This window comes from Lycium ferocissimum, chromosome 7 (genome assembly GCF_029784015.1).
Source record: "Lycium ferocissimum isolate CSIRO_LF1 chromosome 7, AGI_CSIRO_Lferr_CH_V1, whole genome shotgun sequence".
Taxonomy (NCBI): Eukaryota; Viridiplantae; Streptophyta; class Magnoliopsida; order Solanales; family Solanaceae; genus Lycium; species Lycium ferocissimum.
Window position 1 is genome coordinate 14684596 of NC_081348.1, and position 13503 is coordinate 14698098.

The 13503-nt window shown below is 34.3% G+C and overlaps 1 protein-coding gene across 2 annotated transcripts; it reads right to left on the reverse strand.

Annotated features, from left to right (window-relative positions):
- Positions 1 to 1036: 1036 nt before the first annotated feature.
- LOC132063462 (hypothetical protein At1g04090-like) lies at positions 1037 to 12615 on the reverse strand. 2 transcript variants are annotated; one of them, XM_059456007.1, is made up of 3 exons: positions 11438 to 12615; positions 4126 to 4253; positions 1037 to 2793 (listed from the first exon to the last, which is right to left on the reverse strand). In XM_059456007.1, exons 2-3 carry the CDS (start codon positions 4229 to 4231, stop codon positions 1271 to 1273), a joined length of 1629 nt encoding a protein of 542 aa, XP_059311990.1. In that variant the 5' UTR covers positions 4232 to 4253; positions 11438 to 12615; the 3' UTR covers positions 1037 to 1270. The 2 variants fall into 2 exon arrangements, with proteins under 2 accessions (XP_059311990.1, XP_059311989.1); XM_059456006.1 differs by having other exon boundaries at positions 4126 to 4300.
- Between the last annotated feature and the right edge of the window lie 888 nt (positions 12616 to 13503).

A 13503-nucleotide genomic window follows, 5' to 3' on the forward strand; every position in this document is an offset into this window, starting at 1 on the left:
ATTTTATGCCTGAGCTGGGGTTCGAACCGAAAACCTCAGGTATTCGTCCACCTTTTCAAGCGAAGGGCGCAAAAATTAAAGACCACAAATATGAGGGCCAAAATTTAAAGACCTCAAATATAAGGGCTAAAATTTAAAGACCACAAATATGAGGGCCAACGTTTAAAGACCACCCCAAAATAAGGCCAATCCACGCGAAAAAATGATATGCATTGTTCTCAATTTTTTGGGGAATTTTCAAAAATGTATGGCCCAACATAACATTTTGCACTTACTTAGCCACTTTTTCAATTTATATTCACGTAGTCAATCTTTTTTTGCAACACTATTTATACACCCTCATACCTTATTGTACAATAGTTATATATCCATACAAAAAAATATATTTATGTTGTATTAAAGTGTATAATAATGTAAAATATATTTACCTTGTATAAAAGTGTATGCAATGTATAAATGTGTCTAATATGTCGCTAACTACACAGAGTCAAAGATGATTTTTTTTTGCAATTTTTAGCTGTACTTCTTGTTCAAAACCTATTTAGGTCTCCATCTAATGATTTCACAAAATTACTTTATAAGGATAGATGATAATTAATCAATCAACCAAAAACACCTCTATCCCAATTCCCATGCATGTATGATTTGCGCTATAACCTTTGGAAAATTTGCAGAAATATCAACTGAACAATCAAATTTGGTTCTAAACTTATTTACTTATTGACGAAATGTGATAAAAGAGAAGTATAAATTCTCTAGTTTTGTCCATATGATGAACCAATATAAGCGAAAGAAAAATATTTAATGCATCTAACATAACCATATTTTTGTTCTTGTTAAATTTATGCAAACTCTGGAGTAATGCATCGAATGTTTATATGCTTTGGCACCTTTTGTATCTTGACATCTATAACTTTATTGGTCTTCCGCAAATGGTCAAGGTGGAAATGAGACATTTAAACACTACTATTTCCCCTGGTTACGTTTAATTTATTATATCATTGACATATACACATTGACAATATAAAACCAACATTAACAATAAAAAACCAACATTAACATATCACCTAACTTGTGTTATAACATGTAAGACACCTTATTTTCTTGGTTACCAATCCTACTTTTTATGGAATATTAAATGTAACACTACTTTCTCTAAATAAACAAATGAGAAATGATTATTTGATGATACAATCATTCAGAAGAATCGTGTGAAAATAAAAAAAGTAAAAAAGCAAACCCTATATTAATCACCACGATGGTACCATGTTTAACCCCTTTCATCACCATTCCACATGTCCTTAAACTTGGGTCCAGTGGGTCCCTCCTCACCCAAAACTTCATTTGGTAGACCTTTCACAAGTTTCTCAACAGCCCTCTTCAATTTCCCTGGCAAAAATCTCTCCACTTTCTTGAGTTCATTTGCAATATCATAGCTAATTTTTGGACCCCATTCTCTAGCATAGTTCAACCATGCTGGCTCAACAATTGTTAAGTATTCACCAGCAACCACTGAATAATTTCCTCCAGTGTCCATCACCTGCCCCTTTGCTGTGTCATTTCTTATGCCTATATTGCCACTCCCCTGCATATTCTGCCCTGGTTCCGAATAAGAAGCATGGCCATGCAACGACGAATAGGCCATGGGTTTGTTACCATTTCCGAATTCAAGTTGAGGTGCACTTACCCAATTTCCTCCACTGTGTTGAGAGAAGTACACACCTTGTAGCTCCCCATTGAAGTTACTAATCCTTAACGTAACGTGCTCCCAATCACCAATGTGTTGACCAATTTTCCCTAACGGAATGGTAATGAACTCAATTTTTGCTCTAGCAGGGCCGTTAAAAGGGTAAAATAGCCACAGAGCGATATCAGTATATGTCGCACCAAACATTGGTTTAATATGTAAGTAGGCAGTGGCAGAATTTAAATCTCCTTTCTTGACCTGATCTTTTGCTGAATCATCAGTTGGCAAGTCCAACCAATAAGCACCATCATTTGAACCACCTTGAGGCAGATTTGAACCATCTGGCTGAACATTAACTGGTGCAGATTCTTGCCCTTTGGTAAACAATAATACTCCATTTTGGAAAAACCAATTGACAGAAGAAGGGAAATATTGTTCATCAGGGTGGAAGTAATACAAAGGGGAGTAGGCTTGGAAAAGTGCTTGAACTTGGTTCAAATTTGGCATAGCAGATAAATTGGATTTGACATTTTTCAAACAAGCTAGTGAATTTGCATCTCCATTGTTCGACGCCACAAAAGCACCAGTAGACACTCCTTGAGCATGGATTCCTCTGTCTCTTGGTCTTGATGAGTACACGTTCAAGCCATCATTTCCCCATATCCAATCATCGGTTTCTGACACATCGGTTAAATCTGAACGAACACATCGAATTTTATCAAGAGAAGGCTTCTGAGGCGATGTTGTTACAACGTGGCCAACAGCTTTATAGCCCTCAGGAGGAATTGGCAGCCAAATATAGCCAACACCATCTTGACTAATTTTCAGGTTTTCACTACTCCACACAAGTGTATAATCAGTTGGCACTTTTAGAGCATCTCCTGATGAATCTTTACCAACAAGAACCCATCCAAAAAGGGGCAAATTGTTAGGTTGACTGTAGGATCCAAACATAAAGAATTCATCTGGTAAATTTGATGGTTCAAAGAATGTAGCTCCAAGATCATCTGGTCCACCTTCTTGGATAGCCCAAACTTTAGTAAATGATGATATTTGAGCCACTTCTAGTCCTCCAAGATCAATGACTCCATTAGCAAAGCCTTGACCTAATTTTTAAGCAATCAACGTAAACAGAACAATTGATCAGAGTAGCCACAAGAAAAAAGCGCCAAAGACTGTTGGAGCTTTAAGAGCAAAGCGACAAAAAGCGCAAATGAAAGAAATAGTAACTAATAGACATGTAATGCAAGAAAATGTAACTATAAATATTTAAAAAATCTCTAAAAATTCAGACATTTTCTAAATAACTAACAGGTTACGTTGTTAAAAACATTTATTGTCGGGTGTTGTGCTCTTAATGACAGAGCTCATGGATGAAAATACATTCGCATACAAATTCAGAATTTCAAGAGGATCAGTGCACTAACGAAGAGGTAGATCTAAGATTTACATACGGGTTAAACTTTTAAGTTCATACCATGAACTCAGTACACTTTTGAAATCATAGGTTCAAATTAATTTATTTTTACAAATTCAGTAACATATCTACACTGTGAGTCGAAATTAGGGGGTCCACTTAACCCCTGTTGACTATATGCTAATATCTTATTGCTATCAGCTTTAATATAGACATATGATTTGATAAAATAAAATTTTACCGTGACAAAAGTAGAATAGTGATTTCAATCGTCCAACTATTGAGAATTTTGAAAGAATAAATAAAATAACTATAGAAAGAAAAAGAAAAGTCCCTCCATCCCATATTATATGAAGGTAGTTGACTTGGATGAAGTTTAAGAAATAAAGGAAAGACTTTTGAAACTTGTGGTCTAAAACAAATCATAGAAATTTCTGTGGCTAGAAATCATTTCATTAAAGGTAAAAAAGTAAATTTAAAGTTGAATTTTAACTAACTATAGAAAGTTGTCATTCTTTTTGGGACCGGGTAAAAAAAAAAAAAAAAGAGTGTCTTATAAATTGAGATGGAGGTAGTACGTTATAACAAAGATGTGAAATTTGAAACCTGAGCTTAAATATAGAGAAAAAAATAAATTAAAAATAACAACACGACAGACGTGGATTTGAATCCCCAACTTCACCTGTAAAGGTGCACCTAATAGTCTTTGCACCATAGGACTCTTTAAGCTTGAGCGCGCGCGCGCACATATATATATATATATATATAAGTAGCTTTCAAGAAATATAGACATTACTATACATGATCCAGGAGACGAGTATGGGTTCGCCACGCCCTTCCACCTAGATACACTAAAGCGTCAGCTAAACGAGGTGAAGCGCACAACTTGGGCTTCACCAAACTTTAGGCTTAAATGTTCGTTAAGCGAGCCTTAAACAATCTTGCAATCGAGCAGATACTAATAAAGAAAAAATCATAGTATAAGATAATGGAAGACTGCCCCATGATTAAGAAAAAGTACCTGAAGGCCAAGTGGGCAATGGAGAAGGAAGCCTAAAGGGAGTATCAATTGGGAGTGACACATTGGCATCATCCTGATTTGAACTCCTATGGATGATGTTCCCCATAGTTGAATCTTTCAAGGAATGACTAGAAGGAAGTGCAACGAATAAAATGAGGCAAGCAACAAATATATTCTGCAAAAGAGAAGTTGAATAATGTAAATGAAGAAATAGCTATGATTTAAAGAAGAGATCAATGGATGAATCGTGCAATGAAACCTTAACGTGATGGTTATATATAAACTAAAATAGTTTTCCTAGTCTTGACAAACTTATCTTCCTAGTCGTTGACAATATCATCAAGAGCATACCTACCAATATCTTGACTTCTATGCTTTGTTTTACAAGTTAGAAATTTATATATACTGTCTACATTACATTCAAGCACGGAAATAGGGGGGGCAAGGGGTGAATCCGGATCCCCTTTGCTGAAAAATTACATTATATATATAAGGTCAATTATTTGATATGTATATATAGTAGATGTTCAATCTCCTTATCCATTTGTGTGTTTACTTCTTTATATTTTAAATTTACTACCTGAGCGCGGAACGCTTGGGGTACCGAGTTGCCTTTTAACGCTACAAATTGCACATTACAAATTTTAGTCCAATGGTCAGAAGGGTAGAGCTAAACCTTATTAATAATTTCACAACTGTACTTAATCTTAAAAAAACTACATTTCTTCATCATGGTTTTAATCATAGGGTCAACAAGCATCTTCATCATACAAGAAATAAATATACTTTAGTTAGATGATGTTTTACACGGTTTAGAATATGCTAAACGATGCGAATCTTTGGGTTCAAAGTCCAAATTCATCGTTGGCATTTTTGGTAAAATGTCAGAATAGTGTTTACTTTTTTAACATTGATTTTTTTTTCAACTTATAGTGCTTACAGGAAATCAAATGAGACCAACATTTACTCTTTTCTCGTACAACCTTTTCACCATACAGTTTTCTACAAGATTAAAAAGTTTCCTTGTGCTCTCACATGTTCCCACAATTACAAATACAAATCATTTCAAAATTTAAATGTCTCTCTTAAGTTTGGTGCAAAAACAAGCAATTTAATTAAACAAGGAAGTAAAAGAATAAGTTCTACACATAACGGCAACAACTAATCATAGATTAATAATCGATACAGTTAGGACGTGGTCTCTAAAATACATATTAATGAAGTCCAGAGGGCTTAAAAGTAAAAGAGTCGTCATCAATATAATATTGGAGGTCAGTGATAACTGATTAAATTAATAAATCACTAAAATATGAGATTAATATTTTCCTCTTGGGCGAAAGGTAACGCAAATTTTATCATAGTATAGTGATTGTTCTATTCTTTAATTGATTTTGGTTTACTATAAGTGTAATACTCTTCAAGCTAAGTTCTTAGACATACTTAAAAGCGAAATTCGTTATTAAGATTTGCACGTTATGTTTTATCACGCATGAGTCATGACGAGTGCGGATAAGAATATCCTTGGCGTGTTGTTATGCGAATAACTATTTTTAATAAAATTTATATATATTTCCAATTTGTATTTTTTTTTTCTTATTCTCAATTCACACTAGAACCGTTAGCTACCAAAAATAACCTTTTAGTTATAATAGAATATTTTTCTGAGTACCAACTGCCAAGTACTCTATCCTTTTCAATTTATGTGACATCATTTGAATAGGCATGGGAGTTAAGAAAGAAAAGAAAACTTTTAAAATTTCTTATCCAAAAAAGTATTAGATATTTGTGTGGCTGTGAATCATCTCATAAGGTTAAATTATTTTTGAATATAAAAAGATGATATTCTTTCTAGCACGGACTAAAAAAGAAAATGTGCCCATAATTGAGACAGTGGGAGTAGCATACTAGAGTACTAGCACCCATCGAGAAGAATATACAACTTTCATATACAACTTTCACATAAAGGGAAATTAGTTGTTACACCTCAGAAAAATTTCACGTCGATGTGCCATAAGTAGATTAACGCAGGGTAAGATGTATATGATGTCCCTACGAGTAAGAAGCGGAACTTAACAATTCTAATTAAGATTCCAAAGACATTTGAGGCAAGAGAAGAAAGTTCGTTGAGGAAGGCGAAGTATAAGTCGTGTTTTGGGAAGGTTTTGCAAAGTACCGAGCTAATGTTGATCTGATAGTGTCTTGAGGAAGAGTTATAATGCTCCTTAGATAGTTAATGAAGTGTTAAACAAGTGTTAAGAAGGTTCCATAAGGATTGGAAGTTAAACGAAACAACGGGAGCAATTTCGAAAATTGTGAGTTATACGGCCCGTATAACTTATACGGTCCGTATAAGGGACCGTATAACCTGTCCAGAGAGGGGTCTTTCACTGGAGGTATTATACGGTCACTTATACGGACCGTATAAGGGTCCGTATAATCCTCGTCAGGCAGCTTTTAATTTTTATAAAAAGAGACCCCCAAGTCCTCATTTTTCATTTCACTCATTCTCCACACCTCAAGAAGGCTCTAGAACATTCTCCATACCATCTTAACATATGTCCAAGAGAAATGAAAGGTTAAACATCAAGAGTTGGTAGGATCAAGTACATGGATGCTCACTAGGGTTGATACAAGTCAAGATTTCCTTGGGAATTGAAGTTGGGGTTTTTCTCCAAGTGAAGTATTTTCATCCAAAGCCCATTCCTACATGATCAAAGGTGAGTTTTGTATTCATTTTACGCTAATAAGAGTATTGAATGCTTGAATGACTTGGATTGAGGAAGAAAGTAGAATATGGAGTTCAAATATGGAAATAGTGGTATTCTTGAATAGCGATTTGACTTGAATAATAGTTCTTGACATGTTATGGGTATAATCTTGTTATGAATGATATTAAGGATGTTAAAGAAGCATTATATGTGAATGAATATGACGTTGGGTGGTAACTATGGTTAGGGATGACTTTGAGAGGGAAATTTGAGAATTGAATAATGTCTAGCTTAACAAAGTTTATTGATTATGATACGATGGATGTTGTTATTGATGTTTGGAGTTGTTATATTATATGGAGAAAGTTGTAGAAACAAAGGAAGTTCTACCCAATTTTCGTTAGCCCTTAGTCGCCTTAGCTTAGCTTCAAGTATGTTTCCGGTTATTTAATCTTAGTACGAATTCTCTTGAATGTAGAATTGTGAACTTGGAGGGAAGCGTTTAGTCGGCAAAATTAGAGAGACGTAAAGGTATGTAAGGCTAGTCCCTTCATTTAAAGGCATGACTCTTATTTTGTGATTCCTTTTCTACATTCCCATGATCTTCTTACATCTTAAAAGATGAAGGTTAAAGGTTTTTAAGGGCTTCTTATCAGATAGAGATGAGATATATTCCATGATAATAATGATGATAATGATGCTATGATAAGCTCGATATTCTTATCTTTATGATTTCATTGATGATGCTTCTTGTTGTTAGTCTCACCTCATGTTACTAGTTCATTCAAGGTGAGTTATGACGATCATAACTATTCCATAACATAATCGGAGGTTACCGACCTTACGTCACTCCGATAGAGCTGTAGCTTTCACTTGGGCTCTCATGCATGCTTATGTTATTTTTATGTATGATCACACCGTGCCTACATGGACGGGCAGTATAACACCGCGCCGCCCTATAGGTAGCCGGCCAGACACACCACTGCAATGGGCAGCTTATACCCCGGACGCGGGAGGCCTGGACGCGGGCTAATGATGATCACACCATACCTATATGGTCGGGCAGCTTATATATGTATGACATGATATTATTTTTATTAGAAAAGTTAGCATGCATGACTCCGCCTTAAGAGGCAACCAGTTACAGGTTTGCTCCTTGCATTATGTTTCTTTATGTCTTTATTATGCTGTTGTACATGCCTTACATACTCAGTACATTGTTCGTACTGACATCCTTTTCTTCATGGACGCTGTGCTCATGCCCACAGGTAGATAGGGAGACGACGCAAACGCTTAGGAGCTTTCTCAGCAGACTTGTAAGAGCACTCCACTACTCCGGAGGTGCTACTTACTAGTATATTCTTTTGTGTACCTATTGGGGGCATGGCGGGGTCCTGTCCCGCCTTATGATTTCAGTACTTCAGATAGAGACTCGTAGATACTTATATGTGGGCTGTAGATATGGAGTAACTCCTTCCGTGTATATTCTGTACATCATTTTTGTAGCCTCGTGGGCTTATGCATACATGCATGCTTTGGGAGATATTTGGAGATTGTTTCATGATGAATCTTGTGTTGAGGTTGATGTATGTCCAGGTTGAGTATGGTAGATAGCACGATGAGTGGTGCTCGGTGGTCAGCTCTGAGTACCCGTCATGGCCCACTGGTTGGGTCGTGACATTAGTGATCCTAGGGTAACCTTTTTGTTTTAATTTTATATTCATTTCTTCTAATGTATAATGCCCTTTTATCACGTTTGCTTAAATATGGAAAAACAATAGTGACCACTTGCAACCAAATTATAAAATAAATAACAGAAGGAAACATACCTTTATTTCAACAATTAACTTTCAATTATTGCCCAAATTATTGATGATAAAATGTTAAAACATATACTGTGAATAAAAGAGTGTACACCAGAGGCGAATCCAAAAGGATGTGTTCACCATTACATTTAAGATAAGATATTAAATTTCATAATGACATCAACTTGGCAAGCAAAAGATAATTAATTACATTTTTTTTATGAAGTAAGTTGTTTTTCATCGTTGCAGCTTAGCGCCATGGGGTTTTTTTGATTTCTTTTGCCTTTTGGGACTTGGTAAATTAGAAATAAAGGGAAAAAAAATCATCTGATGTAATATAATAAAGAAACACGTTTTTTACTTTTGGGTAATTAGAATTATAGAAGAAAAATGATTTAGAATAATATAAAAAGGAGGGTTAAAAGGATGCTTTAGAAAATAAAAGCAAAAAACAAAAACGTGCAGGAGCTGAGGTTGATCCCAAGACCTTGAGGATATAAATATAGCCCCTAACTAGTGCTCCACTCAACCTGATTTAAACATGTATTCCTTTAATTAATATTAGATATATTTTCAGAATTATACACGTAATATATCTAGTTTAATCGAGTGGCCATGTGTTTACATGACCCAAATTATATACATAAATTCGCCCCTGCTCACCACATGTCCACATGTAAATATTCATTTTTTCAAAGGATTACAGAAGACTCAATAATCATTTTTAGGAATCAAATAGGTACGCGATATGGCGATATTTTGTAGAACCTTAGCACATGGAAAATGGACCATGCAGTATTTGACTACGCTCCAGCACCAACCATGTTATAAACCTTTTGTTAAAGGCCAACTTCATACTAATAAAATAAAGGGTTTTTCCTTATTTATGTAATGATGGTGTACCGTCAGCTTATGCATATCTTAATTATTTCATCAATATTTATTATTTTTCATCAATATAGATATCGGGTATTATCTACTTAAATAATTACCTAACGTTTTTTAAATTCTATTGAGATTTGAACTATAATCTCCGATTGCTTTCATTTTATTTTATTAATTAGCAGGTGACAACTTTAATTAAATGCCTACGTGTTATTTACATTTTGCACTTTTAACACATAGTTATTCACATTTTATCCTACTATAATTTTAGTATATATTATGATCATTGATTTATGTATCTTGGTTCTCGATCTTCTTTCGCCCCGACAAACCGTACTCTCTTTTGATATGATGTTAGTGTCTAGGCCACCTTTTACGAATTTAAGTTATTTTATAAAAAATATGACCTCTTATCTGTACAAATACATAGTGGGTAATTTTGTTTATTAAATCTTAGATAAATGGGAAAAAATCACATAATATTTTTTATCTTAGTTGAAATTTGAATCTTCATCTCTAAATCGACTACTAGTCACCCGTTAGGTACAAAAACAGCTCTCTAACCACCCCCAACCCCCCCAAACCCCCCCTCCCCCCCCCCCCTCCTAAAGTAACTCAAATGACAAGTGTTCCAATGAAATTTTATGTTTGAGATGGTCAATATTATTAATATGCTCACCGTCTGGTGGTTAGTTTTGATTAATTTTGAAATAATTGGGCAAGTTGTTCATACATCAAGGAATAGAAGTATGCCACAGGATTCTTGCTTTTGACGTAGCTGAGAAAAAGTCATACACTTTTATTTTCCACGTTTTTCTTGTGAATTTCATTCTGTTAACGTGTTTTGTTATATTAGGCTTCTTAAATGTTTTCGTAAACACTTTCAAAGAAGCTGCTAGATCCGCAACTTGACAACATCAACTAACCACTCTCGCAAAAAATTTACTCGTTATTTCTATCAAACCAAGATTATATGTGTTACATAATTTTGATTAAGTAATGTGTCATTTCACTTTAATTCTTAACAGCTAAAATTAAATTAATTAATTTAGTGTAAACATTTGGTACAGGTAAATATATATCGTTCCCCACCCCGCTTCGTTCATCCTTGGGCCAATTTCTCAGTTTTTCTTTGGGTAGGCCCACTAAGCTAGTGAGTACTCTTACGTTGGTCCAATCCCCCGTACCGGAACATTTTTTTGTGAGGATTTCCCTTCAAAAGCTTTGGTCTTTAATTTTTGCCTCTCAATCGGTGGTATTTAATTTTTGTCATTCGTATAATACCCTCGAATTTCAACTCAGTTTTAAAAAAAAAAAAAATCGCTAGACAGAAGTTTAGATTCGCAAGGCAGAGTTTTACATGCAAAACTCTACCTCACATGCAAAACTCAAATTCTGCATGAGGCCTAACTTTGTTACAAAACTCTACATTGTGAATTTTTTTTTTGACTGAGCCTGGGTTTGAACCCCAAACCTCATGGTATTAGGCGAAGGGTAAAAAGTAAAAATTACCAATTTGAGGAGAAAAATTAAAGACCAGTGCCTTTGAAAGGTAATCGAGCAAATGACCCTACCCGGAATACATCCGGCCCGAAAGACATTGAAACTATGGAAATGGTAACTTCATTTTTCTCCAATTGTTGTTTTCTAGTTCCACCTAGTGTCTTTGGCGCTAGAGAAAAATATCTAGCAATAGAAAATATTTTTCGAACACACTTTTTTAAAAGATAAGTTATGTATCCATTTCACTTATTTCTTCGGTTTGGTAAGTGATGAAAAGCAGTGGAGTATTAAGAATTGATAATAATATCAACAATGGATAGTCTATTATAGTTTAAAGACAAAAGACTAATATAACATGGACAGAGAAAAACTTTTGCATGGAATGGAGAAAGAGTGTGTGCTCAATAGTACCTTGAAGAGAATGCGTAGTAGCAGAAAGAGCTGAGACAAAAATACTGACGACATCATCATAGCCGTCAAAAGCGTCGCAGCTCTTCCGTATTCTTTGGATCTTCTCTTAGGGAGCGTTTTACCCTTAATGTGGGACTTTCCGCGCGAATCCAAAATGCAATGCCAGCATTACCTTATGAAAACCTTAATGAATTTCTAGTTTCTGGGAGGAAAACTAAAGGTAACGGAATAGGAGAATGTATATATATACACATGTAGTGTTAAGCTGTATTAAAACAATATAATCAGTGTTTTTGGAGCTGTTAAGATTTATCCACTCCTGATTTTCTGGTTTGTATCATAATCTGCGTTTGAATTTTCATTGCATAAACAGATTGGGAGGCATTTTTTCCTAAAATATACTACTGTTATCATTCCTATAGTTATGGAGAGATTTGGGGGTTTCAGATGTAAGCTTTACCTGTTATTTAGCTCTTGTTTGAATTTCTTTTACGTAATTTGCTTGGGAAGAGGAAAATGGACAAATCATCGCATTTAAACTTAGGATATAACGATTTAAACCAACAACTACGTTATTTATGGTCCACACATTTTCAAAAAAAAAAAAAAAAAAAGATACCATATACTTCGCAGGTTTTAAATTCAGAGCTTTGAGAGCTATTGCCTATTTTTACAATGACGAGTTTAGCAAGTGTACTAATAGCTAGATTATTAAAGATAGGGTTGAAGAAACGATTTTTTTTGTTTTTGTTTATCTTGTATTGATTTATGTGATCAATTAACGCAAGGATAGTAACAAGGTAACCATATTGTCGAACTAAAAAGGATATATGACGCCATTTTGTTAATGTTGGCTAACATAGACCCTGTGAAATCGGTGGAGTGTGGATAAAATTATGCTGTTATATTTCAGTAAATATTATTAATTATTTGACGTTTCAGTTAATTTGGTGTAATTATTTTTTAAATGTGGCAGCTTAATATTTAAATGTATGATGTTTCACGTCAGTTGTCACCGATTTTAATCAAACGCTAGATCAGTGACGAAAACATTTGTTCACAAATTTGTTATGAGGGAAATATTCTTTCACAAATGTTCTGGTTTACACAAAAAAATTGTAACGGAAATGATCTGTCACAAAATTTTATGACAAACATAGTCAAAAGTCCATCAAAAGTATGTGGAATCCGCGACTTTTGTAGGACAAAAAAAAAAAAGTTGAACCAAACTAACACAAAAAAAATAAAAAAACAAAAAAAACATAAGTAGGTTTCACGCATTAATTTAGTGCGAAAAGGACCAAAATCGCAAATTAATAGGTTGGCCTTTTCACGCACTAAATTTGTGCGTGAATGAGCAATGTTCCATAATTGCAAACAATTTTGCACTAGTTATTTTTCTTCCTATTCCAAAAGTCATAAGAGAATTAGTTGTCCATATATTTATGGAAAATAATTTATAAACACTCGGTATTATACTAATCCAATTAATTATATATTCATGTGTACTTACATCTACTTAACACGAGTCCGAACCAAAATGACTCAATAAAAAATCAACTCAACCAAAATACCCCAACAAAAAAAAAGTTACAAAACTACCTTTAGCACTAAAGTATTTTCTTATGCGCTATAGCTAGCACTAAAATAAAAAAAAATTGGTAAACTTTTTTTTTTTTTTTTGCAACACTTAGTAATCGGAGCCTACTTAGTGTTTTTTCCATACTTTGACTAATGATTAGTCGTGTGTCAAGACTCCGAAACGTCAATATTTTATATAGAACCTGATATTTTTTTTGTGCGTACAATAATGTAGGCTCAATACATCAAGGATACATAGACGTTCGGATCGTCATTTTAGGGGTTCAAAAGGTGCCCAAAGTAAGTTTTGTTTGAAAAAATTTAGTGTTTTTTCCCTACTTTGACCAACGATTAGTCGTGTGTCAAGACTCCGAAACGTCAATATTTTATATAGAACCTGATATTTTTTTCTGCGTACAATAATGTAAGCTCAATACATCAAGGATACGTAGACGTTCGGATCGTCATTTTAGGGGTTCAAAAGG